Source organism: Manduca sexta, chromosome 10 (assembly GCF_014839805.1).
Source record: "Manduca sexta isolate Smith_Timp_Sample1 chromosome 10, JHU_Msex_v1.0, whole genome shotgun sequence".
Classification (NCBI taxonomy): Eukaryota; Metazoa; Arthropoda; class Insecta; order Lepidoptera; family Sphingidae; genus Manduca; species Manduca sexta.
The window spans coordinates 9,509,811-9,531,646 of record NC_051124.1 but is presented as its reverse complement, the minus strand read 5'-3'; the positions used below and the strand labels follow the sequence as shown (position 1 = coordinate 9,531,646).

At 34.1% G+C, this 21,836-nt stretch overlaps 2 protein-coding genes across 3 annotated transcripts in view; both read left to right on the top strand.

Annotated features, from left to right (window-relative positions):
* The window catches only part of LOC115442708 (neuropeptide CCHamide-2 receptor), a 98,248-nt gene that overhangs the window by 31,411 nt on the left and 45,001 nt on the right, over positions 1-21,836 (top strand). The gene's annotated exons all lie outside the window — the stretch shown is intronic.
* LOC115454272 lies at positions 12,960-17,231 on the top strand. The gene is made up of 2 exons (XM_037437153.1): positions 12,960-13,089; positions 14,893-17,231. The coding sequence occupies exons 1-2, from the start codon at positions 13,041-13,043 to the stop codon at positions 15,606-15,608; spliced, it is 765 nt and encodes a 254-aa protein (XP_037293050.1). The 5' UTR covers positions 12,960-13,040; the 3' UTR covers positions 15,609-17,231.

Here is a 21,836-nt window from a genome sequence, read left to right as displayed (position 1 = left end):
TTATGCCTCATTCCAAGACTAAAGCTGAAGCCAATAACAAATAACAGTGAAGATAACACGACAACCACAATCCTAAAGGAACAAAGTACTCACGTCAAAAATCGTTGAATATTTATTAGTAAATTGATTAAATGAAAATGAATATTGTCATATCTCTACACTATGAAATTTATCGTAAATATTTTGCCATTATAAAATGTTCACCTCACAACAATTTAGGCATCATATTATATGTGAAATTGAATGCACATCACCTACATATAAAAAAGTATTGCGTACGCGGTAAGACACCGCTCTGAGGTCCCAGGCTCTAAGCCTGGGTCGGGCAAAGTAATATTGGGTTATTCACCTCTAAAGCCCGGAGTCTGGGCCTTATGCTTCATATGGCAATAGGCTCGCCCCTATCATATAATAGGACGGCGTATACAGGCGAAAAATGTGTACCCTGACGTCTACCCTTTGGGAGATAAAAGCGTAATGTGCGTATAGTGACCAGTTGATTGGTGTAGAAATTAATTAAAAGAACTATCAATTAATAAATTATTCATTAATTTAGTAGTTGCATTAAACTGTTGATTAAAAAAATTACCATGAAAAAAAATTATTGACCACTCTGTGTTTCCATTTTGTGTTCTGTCTGACGCAAACAGCATCTGCGCGACGCCTAAGATCGACAGTCGTTTATAAAGATTTATTGAGTTATGTAAAGTGAAGCGAATTACTCGCAAAGATTTCATGTTTATGGGCTAAGAAGTATGTTGATAGATGTTTCATACTATAAGAATAAATCTCACTTACTTTTCGATCATTAAATCTTTACGAGCGAGTGACGAATGGCAGAGAAAACACTAGGACGATGTTTACTGAGTTCTTTACAATTCGTGAGATTGGTACTTGGATTACAAAGAATTTTTGGTAATAATAAATTGATCAGTCATTCTCTATTTTGTATTGGAAGATGTTACCAGAGCTGCAAAGTAAAATAGCATCACATGAAATTCATAATATATGCAGTTTATTAATAAAAGTGACAAATAATGAATCGTGACAACAATTATAAAAAGAACATTTTAAAAGAAAACTAAAAATAAACCTACTTGCTAAATAAGTAATAAAATATATTATACAAAGAATACTACAAACAGAAGAATGATAAGCGAGAAAAAAAAATTAAAACTTGCAAACTTTCGTGGATGGAAGATGTCATTGACATTCAATTTTTGTATACTTAGTTTACTATTACGCAAATAAAACTTTGTCGTATTCAAATTGACATTAGATTTTTTTTTATTGCTTTGAATGACGAGATGAGCTTGTCGTTCACCCGATGGTAAGTGATACGGCCGCCCATAAACAGTAGAAACACTATCCAATACCTTGAATGACAAATTACTATTTGGTATTCCACTGCGCTCGCCATCCAGAGACATGAGATGTTAAGTTCCAGTAGTGACACTAGCTACAATGTTCTTCAAACTGGAACACTACAGTGAGTACACACCGCTGCTTGGCGGCAGAAACAGACATTGCGGTGGCACCTACCCAGGCGGTCTCTCGTATATAAGAGATTTACCATCAATAATAAGAATAGGAATATAGCATCAAATGTTTGAAATTAATCATGACTATGCTAATATTTGTATTACTACAATCTCAGTCTTACGCAAACACGAGACTAAGTCAACATTCATATAATAAACCGTTTAAGATTTTCCAAATACATAAAAACGACGCAAGCATTAGATTATATAAACAAGTAAACCTCGAAATGTTTTATTTTCAACTAAGGTCAGGGGGCCCTAAAAAAAAATAAAATACTTTATGTATCACGCAGGCGAACAAAGTTGCACTTACGATACGTCAAAACAAAGCATAAGAATAATTATTATTATTTCTAAACAACTATTATTATTCCCTATTCCGTCTATATGGGAGAATCCGTCTTCTTTCAATTAAGGGCCATCTATTTGCAGAACAGGTTCGATAGCTGTATCGGTAGAATTAAAAATCCCCTATTTAAGGGCCGTTATAGTATTACATAACGCAATTTATAAAGACTTTTGACCTCCCCCCCCCCCTCCATGTGACGCGCCGTAACGTTTTCCAGTACGCCCCCGCACCCCTCCAAAAGTTACGTAACTCCAAATTTACATATTTTAAACTTTACTTTTCTAATAGTCAGCCTTATTTTATACAAAATACCGGAAAGTCGATAAAATACCTTTGTTATTTTTTTAAATTAAAAAAAGAAAGTTACTTAACGCTTTGTACGAAAGCCCTCTCCCGTCCCTGTTACACATCGTAACGTTTTACAAGAACCCCACTCCCACCCAAATTGCGTTACGTAATACTTGAACGGCTCCTTACTTATATGGTTATCAAAGTTGACTTTCGATCAGAATGTCCGTAACAGCAAAAAGACGGATATGTCCAGGTAGACGGAATAAGGCCCTCTGACCTTATTCACAAAGATTTCCTTCTTATTATATGTAAGACTTGACTTAAATTTTAATTGTAATGTAACAGCTGCTCTGAAATTTACGTGTTCATGGCAAGATTGGAAATTCCTTTAAACCACGTACAGCGAGTTTCTCACGTATTTAGCGCTTTGTTGGGGATGCTGCGAAGTTCAGAATCCAATGTCATATTAAATCGAGAACATTCTCCAGATGTCTTAATAGCGGAGTACGTCACGATAGAATTTAATAGATAATGACGTCATCAAATATGTCAAATATTATATTTATTTTGCAAGACCATTTGAAATATTCTATTTTTAAATTATGCATGTAGGACAACTATCTGATGCGCAATGGACAATTTTGCGAAAATTTAGAACTTATTTCTGAGTATTTGGGTTCTAAAGCCTATAAATTCTTGACCTTTACGAATCGTCTGCTGTACTGTATCTAATAAATAATTCCTACATGTCTATCTACGTATTCTTGTATTGAGTTATTCGTCTATATAGTCACAAATGATTGCAGATATTTTTTGAGCACCCATGTAAATTCTAAAAAGTCGCCACATTTATCATTCAGATGACACAAATTAGGTAAACTGGTGCTAAAATAACGAGGAGAAACTGCAATAGGACATGTATCCGGTACGAAGGGAGCTCTAATACGCTAGGGGCAAGCTTCAATTGTTAGGTTCAACGAGGCGAGCACGAATCTCTTCGGTGGCTCATCTCGTTATTTAGAATTCGTATTCATATTGTGAATTACATTTTCAACGTTTCCAGTTTGGAATAATCTTCGAAATGTTCCAGGAATTGGAATTCTCATAATTGATCAAAATAGTTAAATGTAGTGATAATTATTATAACCGTTAATTTTTTTTGACTGCCTCGGTGGCGTAGTTGTATTGCATGTCCGGTACAATAGCGCTCTGAGGTCCTGGGTTCGAATCCCGGGTCGGGCAAAGTGATATTTGGGTTTTTCTGCTCAGTATCAGCCCGGGGTCTGGAATTTGTACCCGATGTGGCGTTAGGCTCGCCCCCTATCACATCATGGGACGGAACATACTTGGCGAAAAGTGGGTGCCCTAGTTGCGCCTCTGCATACCCCTTCGGGGATAAAATGCGTGATGTTATGTATGTTAATTTTTTTTTAAAGAGTAAATAGAGTGAGGTCCGATATATCCATTATCGGTTGCTTTACGGTGAAGCAAAACATCGTGAGGAAACCTGCATACCTAAGAAGTTCTCTATAGGAATTACGAGGGTGAAGTCTACCAATTCACACTAGGCCAGCGTGGTGGACTAAGGCCTAATCCATCTCAGTAGTAGAGGAGGCCCGTGCCCAACAGTAAGACAGTAAATAATACAGAGTTGATATTATTATTAATACATAATACATAACATCACGCATTTATCCCCGAAGGGGTATGCAGAGGCGCAACTAGGGCACCCACTTTTCGCCAAGTATGTTCCGTCCTATGATGTGATAGGGGGCGAGCCTATCGCCATATCGGGCACAAATTCCAGACTCCGGGCTGATACTGAGCGGAAAAACCCAAATATCACTTTGCCCGACCCGGGATTCGAACCCAGGACCTCAGTGCGCTATTGTACCGGGCATGCAATACAACTACGCCACCGAGGCAATTATTATTAATAAGGTTTATAAAATGTTATCTCTCTAGCTTCGTAGTGCGACAAGTACCTAATGCAGCGAGAAATTGACTCACTTATCTAAAGGCCTTAGGATTCAATAAGGAAGCTGTATATAAAGTGTATTGATTGTAAATGCACGACAAACTTTACAGCTTGATTGAACAGAAGCCTCTGAACGGTAAATACTTTTTTACATCAATGGATGTGTTATACAAAACTTTGTTTACGAGTTTCGTTCCAAATGTTTTGTAGATCTTTCTGAAAATTTCGTCTTGCGTAATGAACGAACGTTCAATATTTTTTATGTTACAAAGTTTTACTCTTGATTTGATTGTATAGGTTATGTAAATTGTTACGTTTAGATACCGTATTTTTATTTGTTTGGCAATTCATAACGGCCATCCTTCATTTACTTGGCTGTTTTCATTTTTATACTACCGTTGCTGAATTTATATTTAAAATGCATGAAAAGTTTTATAAATAATATTCGTCCCCACACGTCTAAATTACACTAGAAATAATTACTATCTGTAGACCAAATATAATGGAGACTGCGTCTCATGACGATCGCTTCAATTATTCTATAGTTAGGTTCGTACCAACTGACCCGAAAATGCCAATAGGAACAAGCAATTCGATACATTATATTCAGTGCTTTAGTTAAAATGGTCATTAATTTAAGCATCAAACTTGATGAGATGTTATGGGCCTTATTAATAACACAATCTCACATTTGAGTAAACTCTCAAAAGTTTAATATATTAAACAATTTAATAAACCAAGCTTAAGCTGCTATTTAAGAGCTTGTTCTTAGCTGACTTGATGTTGTTTAATAAAAAAACAAAGTTTTCAAAACCCGTCACATATTGTGACTTAAGATAGTATTTGAGTTGACGTTAATATGGGTTAATTATATAGCGATTATCTTAAGATGCTGAATTTAATGTGATGGTTTCTTAGTTGATATCGCACTTCAGAGTGAAACTAAGTTGTATCTATTACGGCCCCTAAAGTATAAATTGTAAAATAATACTGTTATACGAAAATGATCCTACTCACAAACTAGTAAAGATAAAAGTAATCATATTTAAGTATAACTTCCAAGTATTATAAAGAAAATATTTTATTATATAGCATTGTCAAAACTATAAAATAACGTCTTTGTTACATAACAATACAGATCATTTTCCAATTTCACTACTTAAATAATACCTACTTTTGATGCTCATTTCTGCCAACTCGGTCCATGCGTTCATTAAACGTCGGATAAGTACTTATAGTAAGCGCTCCTAGATTCCAAGAATTTTGTGTAATATTGTGGGGAAATTCCAATGGTGATAGTTTAAGGTATGCGGAGTTAAACTTCAGCGGTTACTTTGACAAGTTTAATTAGAAGCTATTGTCATTCCATGAATGCCATCCAGAGGCTGCGTATTGAAGTATTATGCTTGGATTGAAAGGACATTGTTCGTGACTGCTCGTGCGATTTTTGATCAATACACAAGGTGGTGACGTCAATATCACATTAATTACACATGTTTGGGGCTGGTGATCAGGTATAATAATTTAATAAAATATCACACATGCTAGTGGTAGGATATATTTTGCATCCGCCCGTGTTAAAACCCGTAATTGAGGTCTACGTGAATGTGTGAGTAGTATTTAATTTCTCTTTCCTGAGAAAAAGGGGTCCTGATAGTTGGACACCAAAATAATTCAATAAGGATTTTTTGTTTACGCGAATGTTAGACATTAAAATTAAACTATTTTTCGGATTTTATCGCGGTTTTAATATTTTAGTTTTCTCCCGACGTTTTGAAAACTTTTCAGCCTTCATGGGAGAAAACTAAAATATTAAAACCGCGATAAAATCCGAAAAATAGTTTAATTTTAATTTAATCCAATAAGGGTTCTTTTACGACGATAGCCTAGTTGGGTGTGGAACGGATTGGCAAGACGAATGTCCGCAGGTTCAAATCCCAAGTTCACACACTTCTGACTTTTCTAAAATCATGTGTGTATTCTTTGTGAATTTATCGTTCGCTTTAACGGTGAAGAAAAACATCGTGAGGAAACCTGCACATCTGAGAAGTTCTCTATAGGAATTTCGAAGGTGTGTAAAGTCTACCAATCCGCACTAGGCCAGCGTGATGGACTAAGGCCAAATCCCGCTCAGTAGTAGAGGAGGCCCGTGCTCAGCAGTGGGCAAGTGTATAATACAGGGCTGATATTATTATTAAGGGATTTTTTAAGGATAAGGAACCCTAAAATGAACATTATACAGAGAGTTTCCATTTCTCTACGTAGGTATGTGTTTCACGGTTTCGTAGTCTTGAATGGGTTTTTAGTATAGTAGCTAATCTTGATTGAGCTAGTTCCGTACCTATCCCTAATTTTAGCGTAATAAAATTGTGTTTATTTAATCAATAGTGTTTATTTAAGCATTTACTCGCAGCTTCGCCCGCGTTATATATTTTTCGGGATAAAATTCCCGCTTTATATTTTCCCGGGATAGAAAGTAGCCTATAACCTTTCCAGGGTCTTAAACTATCTCCATTACAAATTTCATAAAAATCCCTTCAGTAGATTTTGAGAAAATCGATAACATACAGACAGAAAAGAGAACTTTATTGTATAATAATATACAGATTAACATCGTTATACTAAATAAATTTGCCAATTTTTGTAGAGTAAGGCGTCTGAGCGGCGCCTGAGAAATATAAGAAATCTATGTGATGACGTGGTGACAAATATATGGGCCGTTACTTATTGAGATTGACAAATAAAATGTATCTCTGGCACGTATACCATGTTTTTAGTAATAACATAAATTGCAATAAGGAAATATTTTTGTCGCGGTATCACGAACAATTTTGAATCTACGCTTGGCAAGTAAAATTCAAAACATTGAGAGCTATTTCTGCGTAGATCGGACTGTCAAGTACTAATATTTTTTTTTTTTATAATATTAAAAGGAAAGTAGTTTGAATTGTTGGTTCTGAGTGCGACGCGTCATTTACCTACTAATCTACAGAGGAGAGAATAAATCTACAATTTTAGTTCCCATTGTTGAGTGTTGACACAGCATTATAGTGCAATTTTATTATACTGGTGCTGGGTAAACGTGTTAGTGTGCTATAATAGCTTTACATTACTAATTTAGATAAAACAAATATAAAACCCTCGGTATGGAAATATTACGAGGAGTGAAATGCAATGTACAGTCAGCCACAAAAGTTTTTGAAGAAATTAAAAACTTCCAAACGATTCTACACATAAAATTAAATCGAAATATTCATTTTCCTTCATTTAAAATAGATTAAATACACATATTTATTTGACTGAAGAAAAAACGTTTGTTGAAACAGACACTAAAGTTTAAAGGCCATTTAAAATTTGAAATTTGTTTAGCTACCTTTGTGCCTGACTTTAGCGTACCATTTACCTACCTTACATTTTTAACCGACTTCAAAAAAAGGAGGAGGTTATCAATTCGACGTGAATTTTTTTTTGTCAATCAAAATGTTTCTGACATAAAATATTTTACCCTTGAGACATTGTCTTACATAAAAAGACATCACGGAAATTGACCTCTAACTGTAATACATACATGAGTGTAGAGTAATCAGTGTAAATATATAAAAAATAAACATACGATTTAAGAATCTTCTTTTTTGGAAGTCCGTCAAAAGCAAGAACCTAAATAAAAGCTTTTCAACATCATTTGAAACAAATGTAACCGTTATTACAATTCTATATTTGAAAAGTTAATTAAAACTCCACAAAATGTTTGCCATGCCTGTTTTTTCTTTTAAAATGAAATGAACGAATCGTTTAATCAAAATGACTTTTTGTTTTTATTATTTATTTGTATAACATTGCGAAGATTAGCTTTATTAAAATATAAATGGATGCGACATTTAATTTTCAAGTTCATGATGTCATTACTCCTATAAACTCTGTAACACTGTTTGTACATCCTATGGTATATGCCTTATAACTTTTTTATTTTATTTATTTTGGTCAACAAACAGTCATATACATCAACAAGTAAAATTTGCTTATACTTTTACAACTCGCAGACTTTGAGCGTCAGCATTTACTTTAAAAAAACTATTACAAATAAAAGGATCACTTTTTGAGTCACACATTATCTTTGAATGGTATCTTTAGTAATTAAAATAACAATTTAAAATTTGACAACAAAACTTAATAAATAGATTTTAAGTGTGTAGAGCAAGCATCATAATTGACTGAGAAAGAAATCTCTTAATTTTGTAATTTTTTTACTTAATGTCTCCTAAGCTGTAGCTTAATAGTAGAGGAAAATAAGTATACCAATGCGCATAGTATATATATTATGCAATATACTATATATTTTGGGTTATAATTATGTTAAAACAACTTTCACCAAGTTTGTATACAATGCGTACCCCCTTTTGTGCGTAATAAATAAAATAAAAATACCCATAAAACAAACGAAACAAGTGTTCCGCACATCCATATTTTGTCATTGAGATGTCATGCGAAAGGGATCACTTGTTAAAACCAGCAGAATAAAAAGTGCTTGTATTTTTCATCATAGTGAATGAAAACGTTCCAATTGCTGCAGTTTTGAGTTTTCAGATTGCCTGTGCTAAATATGATTGAAATCTACTGCACCTTATAGGGGAAGCAGGGAGAATATCATTCACTTAAGGAAAAGCTTATATATTTTTGAAATTATTATCGTTACTTGATGATTGGGAAAAAAAACATCGGCGTGAGCACCGGCAAAGACACGCACTTCCCTTTCTCTTCGTTCGAGCGGATTGTCGAACATGTCACAGCCTTGAATACCTATTAAGTCTCCGACACCTAACCCCGCGTGTCATGCGTCTGCGCACTGCGATTGTCAAATTACAGATATGAGCATGGCCAACCCAGTGAGCGCTATTACCCCTATGTCCTCTACTCTCAAACGTGATCAAAATCGACTGAGTTTGGGGAAGGCCTTAAGATGTGGGGTAAGAAACACTACACGAATATCTAAGTTGTTTCATTGTGATTGGTCGAGAGATCACCGCGTGCGTCACATGATAGTCCCTCGACCAATCACAAGCAAGCGACAGACATTCGTGTCAAGTTTTTGCCATATTTTAGGCTGACTGGACGCTAAGAAATAGAGAGTCAAAGCCATGACACAGGCCTAATAATGAATATAATTCATGAATTTCAATATAGAAAATAGAATGTATGGAATATTATTCAAAGGTAAAGAGGTAACACATAACGCTTGAGTATTCAAGCGGCCGCATTACGTAGTACTTGAATAGGCCAAATCGATGCTTGAATGCCGAATTCAAGGCTGGGCTTTAAGTGTATTTATATAGGTTTTGCTTTTGTTCCAAACAAAATGCGGTACACTGGTAGAGTAACTTCATATTCATAATTAAAAAAAATATATATTTCCAATTCCTTTTATTCCTTTTGAGAATTTGATTAATTTCGTTGTGGATTAAGACTCATTAGTGCTTCCCAAGAGTCTCTGAACTTCACCACTCGGTGTCGTAATGCGTGCCACCGCCGATCCTTGCTTACAGGAGTTTGTGATGGGTGTGAAGGCGGGATAGTGTTGATACATAGCTATAACTACTATTACCAAATACTATAATTATTAAATCTAAATATAACATATTATGGTGTCGGGAAGTCGCTCTACCTATTGCTCTTTTCAACCGGTCTCAAATCATCAAAACCTAAAACAATTAAATATTTGTAAAGTAAGCTGCTTATAGAAATTAATTAGAAGATTTTACTGGTGAGTAACTATGATGTGAGAGGGATACATACTGCTGCTTGGCGGCAGAAATAGACATTGCATTGTACCTACCCAGGCGGATTCTCACATATGAGAGATCTATAACCAGTAAAAAATAATGATATAACTATAACGAAAATAACCACTAACTGTAAAATACATTTTAATAAGTCATATAACTTCATACGAGGGCCAAATAAAAAGTAAGTTTTCTTTAATATAGCGGCTAGAAGTTCGCATGGTGTACCGTTAAAGTTTTTTTAATTTTGGCAACAGTCTGTTACCCTTAGCACTTTTGGGTTCAACACATTTTGTAACACGATCTTGGACGAAAGTTGTGGTAGCTAAATATATCGCGGGCTTCAGATCGTAGGGGTGTATATTAACAAAACTGGTAATAATAATTTTTTATTTTATACCCGCTTATTTTGTGAATTATCACTTGCTTAAATAGTGAAGGAAAACATCATCATGAAACCTGCATACCTAAGAAATTTTCTATAGGAATTTTTCAGGGTATCTGAAGTTACGTACTAGGCCGGCGTGGTGGACCGAGACCTAATTACTCTCAGTAGTTGAAGAGGCCCGTGCCCAGCAGTGGGACTGTATATAATACAGGGCTGATATTTTTATTATTTTATTCCCGATGTTTTGAAGATTTTGTAGCCTTTACGGGTCGGACTGAGATATTGATCGCCCGAAAACTCTAAATTGCAATATGTACAATGTCTTTTGGGTTCTTTAAAACAATTACACCATTGTTTTAAAGAACCCAAAAGACCTGCTGCCGGTCTAAGACACTGTAAACTCGTTCTGCGTAGATCTGTCAACAGCTAATTAAAAAAACATAATTGTAACATGTAGGTATGTATGGTAACTTTGACTTTTCGAACAACCAACACCTCAGTTCGCCCCGTGACCACCATGTAAGCTGCAAAGTCTTCGAAACATCGAGAGAAAATTAAAATGTAAAAAAAACAAAATCCGAAAATATTGCTGATTTATAGGTCTCTCACGTAGTATCTAAGTACAGTTCCAGAATGCCAAGACTTTCTTTTCTGATATCTACCATAATCACATATTAACAAACAATGAATGATGTGAGCACAAATTCAAATTTAATTTCACCGTCAAATTGTCCCATGTGATATTAACTCGGTCGAATGAAAATGATCAGCATGACGCATCAAATCTGTTAAATCCTCCATGAAATTCATAGTTGGCTCTATAGGAAATTAGTCCATTAACCAGCGACGCGCTGAGTTTCAACGCGGCATCCTTAATTTCCTTCAAGCAGAGTTTGATACTTCGCATTGGTGTACCAAATGGTTTATGGTGAACATTTTTCATTCATAGATCTTTGGTTGTGTTATGCTCGTGCGTAGCGCTAGTAATTATAACATTTAGGGCCTGTTTTATAATGTTTATGTAAATGTATTCGTCTAGTTAACATATAAGACAGTCTGAAATAGTTTACAATAACTTGTTTAATAATTTTGGAAACAATAAAGCAATCAAACCCAAAATACATCACAAACGGGATTTTAATGTCACAATTAACGATATATACTTTTTTATATCGGAGCCCACAGTCAACTCCGAGGGAATCTGCGAATCGGATACTGGAATCCCCTGCCTTGGTGACTGCAGGATCCTGCAGGAATGTTGGGAGGGGATAGCTGGAAAGAAAGAATGTGGGGGAAGGATAAGGAAAGTCTTAGGATAGGAGGAGGGGAGGAGGCCAGGAAATGGCCTTCATAGGCTTTAATATAAATAGGCATTGACGTATATTCTATAGACACGAACGTACATATAAACTATTTGTTCAACATTTGAACTAAAATGGCAACCAAGACGTCACTGTTATAACTTATTTATTCACTTGAACAACAAATAATTTTACTTATTTGACTAATATTTTTTATTTAGATCCAGGTTTGCACTTAGACCCGCGTTTTTATATTATGATCGCCACTCCGTACACAACCACAAGCATAAATATGGACACCATACGAAAATTAGTTTGAATGGATGACAGTTCAATTCAGTTGAACACAGTGAATGATCGGAACGCCAAATCTAATACGTAGTACATATATATCGATGTGAATAGGCAATTATGAGGTATATGTTGTAGAATGTAACCTTTGTTGTGACCAATATTCTTTTTAATGTGTTCTATTTTTGTAAATATTTAAATATTGTTGTTTGCCTAGTTACATATTTTACTCTGAAATAAACACTCGTGTCAATAACACATCTTTTTACTTAATTTTATAAATAACTCAGAACATATATACCAATTACTTACAACAGTATAACACTTAACTATGTGCCTCGGGCCGCGACACATATCTCCCCATGCATGGGCGTGCATTCGGTGTGGAGACTGGAGACCAAACGCACAAGAATTGCCTGAGAGGGAAATATCAGATAATACCTTTCGTTACATTACAAAACAATGTCTAGGCTACGTCCGGTTTAATTTATGAAAGTCGAGACAGTCTGTGTCAGGTTGAACTATTTAGAACAGAGGATATTAGCCTTTGTGGTTTTATTGTCAATATGATTAATAATGGACTAAGGATTCAATGCTGTCAATGCTGAATCATTACGAAGCAATGTTTTGTAGAATGACTCAGATTTGTATTGAAATTTTACTAGATTTGCTCGTGACTTCGCTTGCGTTAGAGTTTTTCAGGATTAAAATCCCGCTATATATTTTTCCGGGATGAAAAGTAGCCTATGTCCTTCCCAGGGTTTGAAACTGTCTCTATGCCAATCTTCGAAATCTGTGCGATCGTTTCTGAACTGATCGCATCCAGAGAGACGCGACAGGAGATTTTGTTTTATAATGAGTAAGCATACATGTTAAAAACAATCTACTTACTCCGCCAACATTAAGTAGACAGAAACTAAAATAGCTATTGTCATATAATTATAAAGGAAACAAATCATTTCATTTACAAACATATCCACAACAAACAAAGTTCATTTTCAAGTGTAGACATAGAATACGTTTGAAGTCATTGGTTTTCCTCAAAAAATATTATTGTAATTTAATTATTACAGTTGTCATTTAGTGTCAGTTTATTGTGAAGGTAGTGTTCAAAGTTGTAAAGAATGGGAGAACAATTATTCTATTTTTCACGACCTAAAAACTCTAGCTTAGGTAAGTGCTTACTGCAAATATTCGTACCTAAATTTTAAGACTATTATTTTCTCGCTACCTATTACAAGAGTGTATGATATATTTGATGTGCAGATTGAATTATATATATCACACGATTCTTTTATAATTCTCTATAATCACGAAAATAAATCTTGAATGGTAAATAAATAATTTTAAATTTTTATCTACGTGAATTTTTTTTTTGCAATATAAGTAGAAATTAAAAATTGTTACTTGTAATGGTGAGCTAGCGAATCCGAACTTCAAATTTTCTCGAAACTAATTATTCTTATATGATATAGTATAAATATGTTACTTAATTCCATTATTCTTAATTATAACATGGTCATGTATGATATGAATTAACTCTTTTGATTTCGAACCATACTGACATTAGTTTTAAAGCCCATTATCGCGAAGTCGTGAAATACTATGTTAAATCAAAATTAAATATCATAATCTATACTAATATACAGAGTCATTTTGACATTGCGTTACTAAATGAAACCAAATTCTATCTACCTGGAAATAACATTTTACAATAAATTACTTGAGTTATTGAAAAAAAAAGTCATTATAATTTTACGCGCCCTAATGCCACTAAACTGCTCCAAGAGAATTCGTCGTTTAAACATTATACTTTCAGTCAGAAATACACTCACGCACACACCAAATTCGCATTAAACTACAAAATCAACAAACTAAAACCAGGATTTTTGTTGAAAATATTCGTTATTAATGGATGATTTTTGGCATGTCAGGAAACGTGAAGACGAGTATGTGGTTTTATTTAGTAACTCAATATCAGACCCTGTATAAAGCTGAAGAGTTTGTTCTTTGAGCGCACTAATTTAAAGAACTACTAAACCGATTTTGATTTACGCGTAACGGAATCTCTCAAGAATAATAAATTATCCAAGTCTTTGCAACATTTTTCATTGATACTTCGCTCCTTCTAATAAGATGTTATATAGTCTATAGGATTCCTCGATAAAGGGGCTATCCAACACTAAAATATATTTTCAATTCAAACTAGTAGTTCCTAAGATTAGTGCGGTCAAAAAACCCTTCAGCTTTATAATATAATATAGATTATGTTGATTTATACAACTTTTGATCATTCCATGATGTTATATAGCCTATAGCCTTCCTCGATAAAGGGGCCATCCAACACTTAAATATTTTTCAATTCAAACCAGTAGTTCCTCAGATTAGTGCGGTCAAACAAACCCTTCAGCTTTATAATACAATATGGATTATGTTGATTTATACAACCACTCAGGGTTGTTATTTTATTAATATGTTTAGTTATATTATTAGATATCGTTTAATTTTCAGTCTGCGTTTTATGGGGATAATAGTTGACTAATATGTGGTAAATTTATTTACGACTTCATTGAATTGATGCGACGTCGTATGCGTTTAGGTAAATAGCATTACATCATCGCTGTAATAATATTAAATAAGGAATATTTAATATTGTGTGATAATGTTCAGGAAAGGGAAAAACACGTAAACAATTAATACATTCTCGAAAATAAATATTATATTCAGACTTGTTAAATAAATATAAAACGTGTGGAAAGGGGGTATATTTATTTTTTCAGCCCCGATTGCGCGAACCGTTATTACCTGAATATAAAATCCATATTCAACCTCTTTCGATTAAAAGTTGCAAAATAAACAGCTGTACTCAATTTAAAGGAATAATTGAATGGTCAAATGGTAGCCAAAGTTACTCAAAATTAGTTACATAACATTTTTTTATCATTTATGTATCAATATTATAATATTAATTTCCAGAACCCTGTGTCTGTGAGAAGTGTGATGGTGTCAGAATAGCTGTTTACGGAGTCGTTCTCCTATCACTCACCATCATCTTGATGTTCATAGCTATATGCTGCCTGTGCTACATCATATACAGAATGAGAAATACGAGATACAAAGAAATTTCAAAAGACAATGTACCAATAAGCAATGATTATGTTCGACAATCGTCGAATGAAAATGCCGAACCGACGTCAATGAAAATAATAAATTTCGACAGCCCTTTCAAGTCGACCGACACGTTACCGATCGTCGCACCTGACGTAAAAGACAAACCAAAGCCGGAACCAAAACCAATGATAAAACCTGACAGGCCAGAGTATCCGAAGCCAGCTAACGGAGTAAAACTTCACATGCAACCTGTCATCACACCAGATCAGATGAACAAAGTCTGCGTTGAAGTATTGAAAAAAATGAAACGCAATCAGTCCACAAGTCTGACGCATCTGAACGAATTGATGAAACACAATGAGGAGCATCCTGATAAATCCGAATTTGAAGCTGATTGCGAATATGACGTGCTACCGAAACAGCCAGAAATAGGCGACGATGTGTACGATTGCCCACCGATGAGTAACAATCATGATGACGATGACAGACAAGATTATTACGACAACGTGCCCATTCGTGAAGAGACGTATGCCAACGTTAAGTTCATCCACGGAATCCATTCTAACCATACTGCGTTATAGAGTTAGAAATTGGTCTATTGAAATTAGTGTTTCAAAGAATACAGTCAAGTTGCATGATGCAATGATTACAGAAGTTCTTGTCTTGGACGAAATCGATGAAGGGTGACTTTTAATCACACTTGTTTATAATTTATATAGTAAGGTTTGTATCATAAGTAAATAGGTCACTGTACGGACTATTACTATTGGGGGAATAGTAAAAGGAATGGTTGGTATATGCTGAGCTTAAGTAAGCATAATAATTGAGAAGAGGAAAAATGTATGAATCTTCATGAATCATCTTCATGAATCTTTATTAATGTCATTGATCGTATAAAACATCAGCGAAGATATCATCATGGCGAATTTCTGTAAGATATTGGCAACATCCCAGGCGAGCTGGGAAATTCATTTTGTAGGCAAAATTGAGTAGCACGGCTTACAAAGCTGGCTAGATTGGTATAGCTTTAAATATTATTATTCAAATATATTATTAGAGATGTTTATTATAGTGAGGCTAAAAGAAACTGACATTTCAGAAGTATTTTTATATGTGAACAGCAAAGTGAACCTCACTGCAACTGGTGAGGTGGATGTGGAGTACACTCCAATAGAATGTAGACTAACGAAAGTTGATTACTGTTTGGCTATCGACAAAATTAGTGACAAATAGGAGTGACGCTATAATGTAATATTAATGCTTCTACATTTAACCCGTGCACTGTCAGTTTAGTATCACACCCTTGCCGTTATCCCTAAGGAGTAAGTAGAGGCACAACTGGTGCATCCATTTTCCGCCGCTTGTATTTCGTCCCATGATAAGGGGCGAACCTATCACTATATCGGATGCGAATTCGAAATTACGATCTAATACTGAGTAGATACCTGATAATTATGCCGTCTGATAATTATGCCGTCCTGTTGGAATCGAATATACCCAAGCTGACCCCGGAACGCGACACTTACGTGGGCCACTATGGCGGGTTTTAACACCTTGTGTACCAAATATGGATCTAATTCTTTTGCATTAATCTACCTTTATTTTAAATCCTATATCTATCTTGCTTACATAAGCTTAAGTCGTGAAGAAATACCTTCGTTTATTAACATTTTATGCAAACCTATTGGGATGAAAATGACTTAAAAACAGGATAAAATTGATTTCAGGTAATTTCTATCAATCTTCTTTAGTTAATCTTCTAATAATGTTGGTTTCTTTTTAACAGTAAATGGCATTCAACTGTAAAATTCTTTAGTTATTAAGTTTCATTGTAAATAATATTGTATTATAGTTAAATAAAAGTAAAATAGATATTATGTAGACAATAAACTCACCTATAAATAAACTTTAGTAATATTATGACGCCAGGTTTTGGCATTTTCTTCACGTCAAAATAATTTATTGGCATAGTCTATCCTTAATTAAAAACGTGTAATATTATATTGAAGTGTTAAAGTCTGACCTGGAAAATAAAAAACCTCGCTATGTTGCGGTGAATAGAACTTATTTATTCAAAAACAAAAATCAAAAGTGACGCGCTCAGCCCGGTTTTCCATTATCTTGGTCAAACTATACAATATATACTATAATACATGTCAATACATTAACGATACGTTATGAGAATAAATTTTATAATAAAAGTCTGCCTTTATTTTTATATCAACAGAATATTTATATTTTATATCTACAGAAAAAGAGTGATGTGTGTGTTGTGAAAAAGAATGATTTAAAAACAATATTTTTTTTTATCTAAATTCACCGAAAGCAATATACATACTTACCAATTAATTTATATTTCATTTTTTCGTTTTAATCATTTCTTATGTTTTCGTTTTAACTATAAGGTATTAGATACTTAAAGGCTATAATAAAAATCATATTATTTGCGCCACAGTCCTCAACGTGCTATCAAAGTACGATGTGAGAACATTTTGCCAGCCCATAACAAAAAACTATCACGGAAGGAGAACACAGCGGTTTGATGTGTCAGCTATAATATGGCTTGTGAAACTTGTTGAACAATATATTGAATTAGTTTTGGCGAACTTTCGAGAAGGGCGGTGAAGCGTATTGAACTGTTAACGTCAACGAGGTTTGTAAGCGTTAATCAATGATTTACCTAATAAAGAGGTACGCCGAATCTAAAGTCTTGAAATTGTTCCAATTATTATAGATTCATACACTATACGTAAATTAACAATACCAGCTGTATTTTTATTCATATTAGTTTTATATGCCATCTCTATATATCATGTCACGCGTCATATTCAGTCTTACTTATAAACTTGTTTTAGCGTTAAGAGGGGATTAAGAATGGCTTAAATAGCTGTTAAAAACATCACCGGTTTCCTAGTTTAAACCTTATTAAGAGGCAAGATGGTTTTGACTTGCAGCTAATCGAGTTAATTTGTGTTTTAACTAAGCATAGCTTTGCAAATTTTTATAAGTATGACTAATTGTGTCTACGCGGAACACTCTTTTCCTTTGATTTGGTAGTGAAATACGTATATTTTTTTGAAAATGATTGAAGTGAACACTATTTCTATTTCTATGACACTGTGGCCGATGACCATTATGACTTTAATACCTAAATTTAAAAAGTGTCTGGTTGGGCGCAATGCATAACTACGCAATGATTTATCAAACTTTGGGTGGTGTTGCTAATTGGTAATTGTTCGTTTGCCATCAGACGAGCTTCTTGCTCGTTTCGCAAATTAATTTGCATAAAACACGTTACGGTATTCTGTTAAGTTATTTAGTTAAAACAAAATTTAGAGAAGGAACATCGACGTCCAGACGTTTACCTATTTGACAGAGATTATGTAAATGATTTTTTTATTTAAATTCTTAGTCAAATAGGCTTTAATTATAATTAATATAAGGAATTATTTTATATGTGCTGCATCAACATTATCAACAGCTTTTGGAAGTTCACTGCTGAACATAGGTCTACTTTAAATGCTTCCAGACCTTGTTTAATCTTTTTGACGCAGTCTGCATCCGAGTTCCTGCGACCGAAAGACCGACCGACCGACCGACCTTTTATATCTACACAAAATGTTTCTTTCATAAAATATACAAAATGATCACATAAGTATATTTTAATTTAATATAGGCAATGTTGTGTATTATATTCTTGTTTGTCTCTTCGTTAAGGAAAAATATTTATAGATGTTTATTATAGTAAATAATTATGGCATTGTTTTGTATACGAATAGTTTATTCGAGTACAAACTAACATACCGCAGCAGTCTTTTTCCTTTTAATGAACAGACGAATGTATTATATCTACATTTCCCCAGTTAATTATTTCACGTGTAAAATAAGGCCCGTAAATATCTAAAATTTTGTAAGCGTGGTTAGTATTTATGGGCAATTATGTTGTTTACCAAGCGAACGGAATTGCTATAAATCAACACAAAACAGTTATTTTAGAATGTGGCATAAACACGATACGAACTTCCGCATCGTTAGATTGTGATTGGTCGAGAGACTCCACGTGACCTACGCATTAGTCTCTCGGCCAATCACAATTAAACGATACGGATTGTCGTGTTTGTTTTACCATATTCTAGGAGGGCAGTTTTTGCACTTTCCACTATGGCTAAAATAGATAGGAGTAGTACCGGCTTCGTGGGTCACTTAAAAACACGGTAAAAGGAGGTGTCGCGATAAAAAATTCTTGAATAAAAATCGTGCTTGTAAACAAATCGGTAAACGCGAATTAGCATATGCGAAATGTCCATAAACGTTGACTAGAAAATATAATTTCGCAATGAGCAAGAATCGTCGCCTTGGAAATTGGAAAGTTTACGCGGCGAAAAATAGTGTCGTGACATTTGATTTTAACCTTTGCTCTGCTCTTCATGACATGAACGCTACAAAATGTCATCTACAAAAATGCTCGAGCAAACAGTGATATTTTATTTAATAAACAGGTATTCGCCCTTAGATCGCGCAATCTGAAGATTCGAAATTGTTCCAACGAAAACGTTTATATACTACGTGTAATTGATAAATACTAATTGTCTTTTTGTACAATCCCAAAAGTAGCTGAGCAAATTTTAAATTGCTTTTAATCATTTTCTCCTTTAAAATTTTCTGCACTAAATTTAACATTAAAGATTTTACTTTATTTTACACACAGAAAAAAAAGAAGATTTCGATTGAATTTAAAGTGTAGAACCGTTTCGAAGTTTTGGAATTGTTCATCCAATTTTGTGGCTGACTGTACGTACAGGAAGAAATATTATACGTCATCTTTATCACATTACACGACGATTTCAAGAATGTGTATATGTGCATACGAATTAATTTTTTCGTTTGATTTGTTAGGGATGACACATCTATGCTTTTTAAATATATGTGTAAATAATAATTGGATCACAATATTATGGCTATTTTTCTCTAAATTACCAAAAAACATTATAAATTAATATTGTTCTGTTCATTTCCTTGCGTTAAATCAATTGAAAAATTAAGGTAGAATAATACCATGAATCATTGAATAAAATGTTTATTATTTCCTTATGAGGGTAATCTGAACATATTTCATGCCCGAGTACAAACAATTCTACATTAGCAATAGCTTGTAGTGTGTCCATTTGTCCGTCACGAGATAAAAAGTATATTACAGCCAGGGATATTTATATGGTACAACAATAGTTTTTATTTAAGTACACTTATAGGTATGTAGAATCAGGACAAATATGCAGTCGGAATTTTTATTTATTATATGTAAATAATAAAGCTATGATATATTTTTTTTTCTTAAATCCTGCATAAAAGTATGGATACAATACATAGTAATAATTATATATAGATCACGCGTCAGATTCATTCAACACAACAATGACGTCGGCAGCTTTCACATAATGAATCTGGTGAGTAACAAGAATGCACGTACGATCTGGCGTTCATCAATTAATAATACATAATAATAATATCAGCCTTGTATTATATACTGTCCCACCGCTGAGCATGGGCCTCCTCTACTACTAAGAGGGATTAGGCCTTAGTCCACCACGCTGGCCTAGTGCAAATTGGTAGACTTCACACACCTTCGAAATTCCTACAGAGAACTTCTTAGATGTACAGGTTTCCTCACGATGTTTTCCTTTGCTATTTCACGGTAGACTGAGTAACCATCACAAGCGCAAAATTTTTGTATGACAATCTTCTCAATGTCCGCTCTGTATAATCTTAGAACTCTTTGGTTTATATTGACGTTCGTGTCTATAAAATATACGTCAATGATTAATACTAAATGTGCGTAAGAATCAATTATTTAACAGAATGACAAAAGGACATAAAAATAATAATTAGCTACGTAAACGGAATAGAGTCCTCTAACTTACATATTTTTTGTTTATTGGTAAATTTTATTTGTAATCGAATAAGTTTCCGGCGATGTCGCCATTTATAAGACAAAACGGAGTAACTCGAACACTGGATGTAATTTTAACTTGAAAAATGTCCCTAATCTGTCTTCACCCTTGTTATTGTCGCGCGCTTGATAAATATGCGGTCCACAAACATACATCATTGATCTATTTTGAGCAGTCTTGTATAAAAATAAGGACTATATTTGTGTATTCTATTTCTATCGCCAAGCTGCAGTGCGCATACACTATTCAGTTTGAAGGACATTGTAAGCAATGACGTTTAACAAATAGACGCGTCATAGATGAACAATATTGTACATAAAAACAGCGCACTATTGACTATATAGTCACATACCTGTACAGCCCTAGCAGCTCGCATTGAATCGGCCCGAGCGTCGTCCGGCGCGGCGTGGCCATCTAGTTTATTGGTCTCTGATCGCCATGACAGTCAAAAAATGCATTTATTACTTAGTTAAAAATAAGTTAAATAGTGTATACTTATTACTAACGTATGAAATGAAACGTTATTTTCATTCTCAGTTACAGTATAATTTGTACATCGTCTAAAAACACAGGAAAGCATTTTATTTATAAAAATACAAAAAGTTCGTAAGCCGACTAGCCGCGACAGTGGTTAGAGGTTGACTAAGTGAATGTCGGACAATTTCCTTGCTTTCGTTTTACCAATATTGAGCTCGGACAACGTATCTATGTAATAAAAACATCCTAGATTGTAAGCATCTTTATCTCTGAGCATTATGAGGCATAACATGTACTAATTATTGTATCTAGTTATATTATTGTATTTTGTAATTACACATAAACTTCTTCCCTAATCCGCACAATCCTATCGTCTTCCCTCCC

What these genes read in the sequence shown, in the direction of transcription:
- LOC115454272 (XM_037437153.1), top strand. Translation starts at nt 13,041, where the DNA reads ATGGGAGAACAATTATTCTATTTTTCACGACCTAAAAACTCTAGCTTA. An exon ending in ACCTAAAAACTCTAGCTTAG is followed by an intron (nt 13,090 to 14,892) that starts GTAAGTGCTTAC and finishes ATTAATTTCCAG; the next exon opens with AACCCTGTGTCTGTGAGAAG.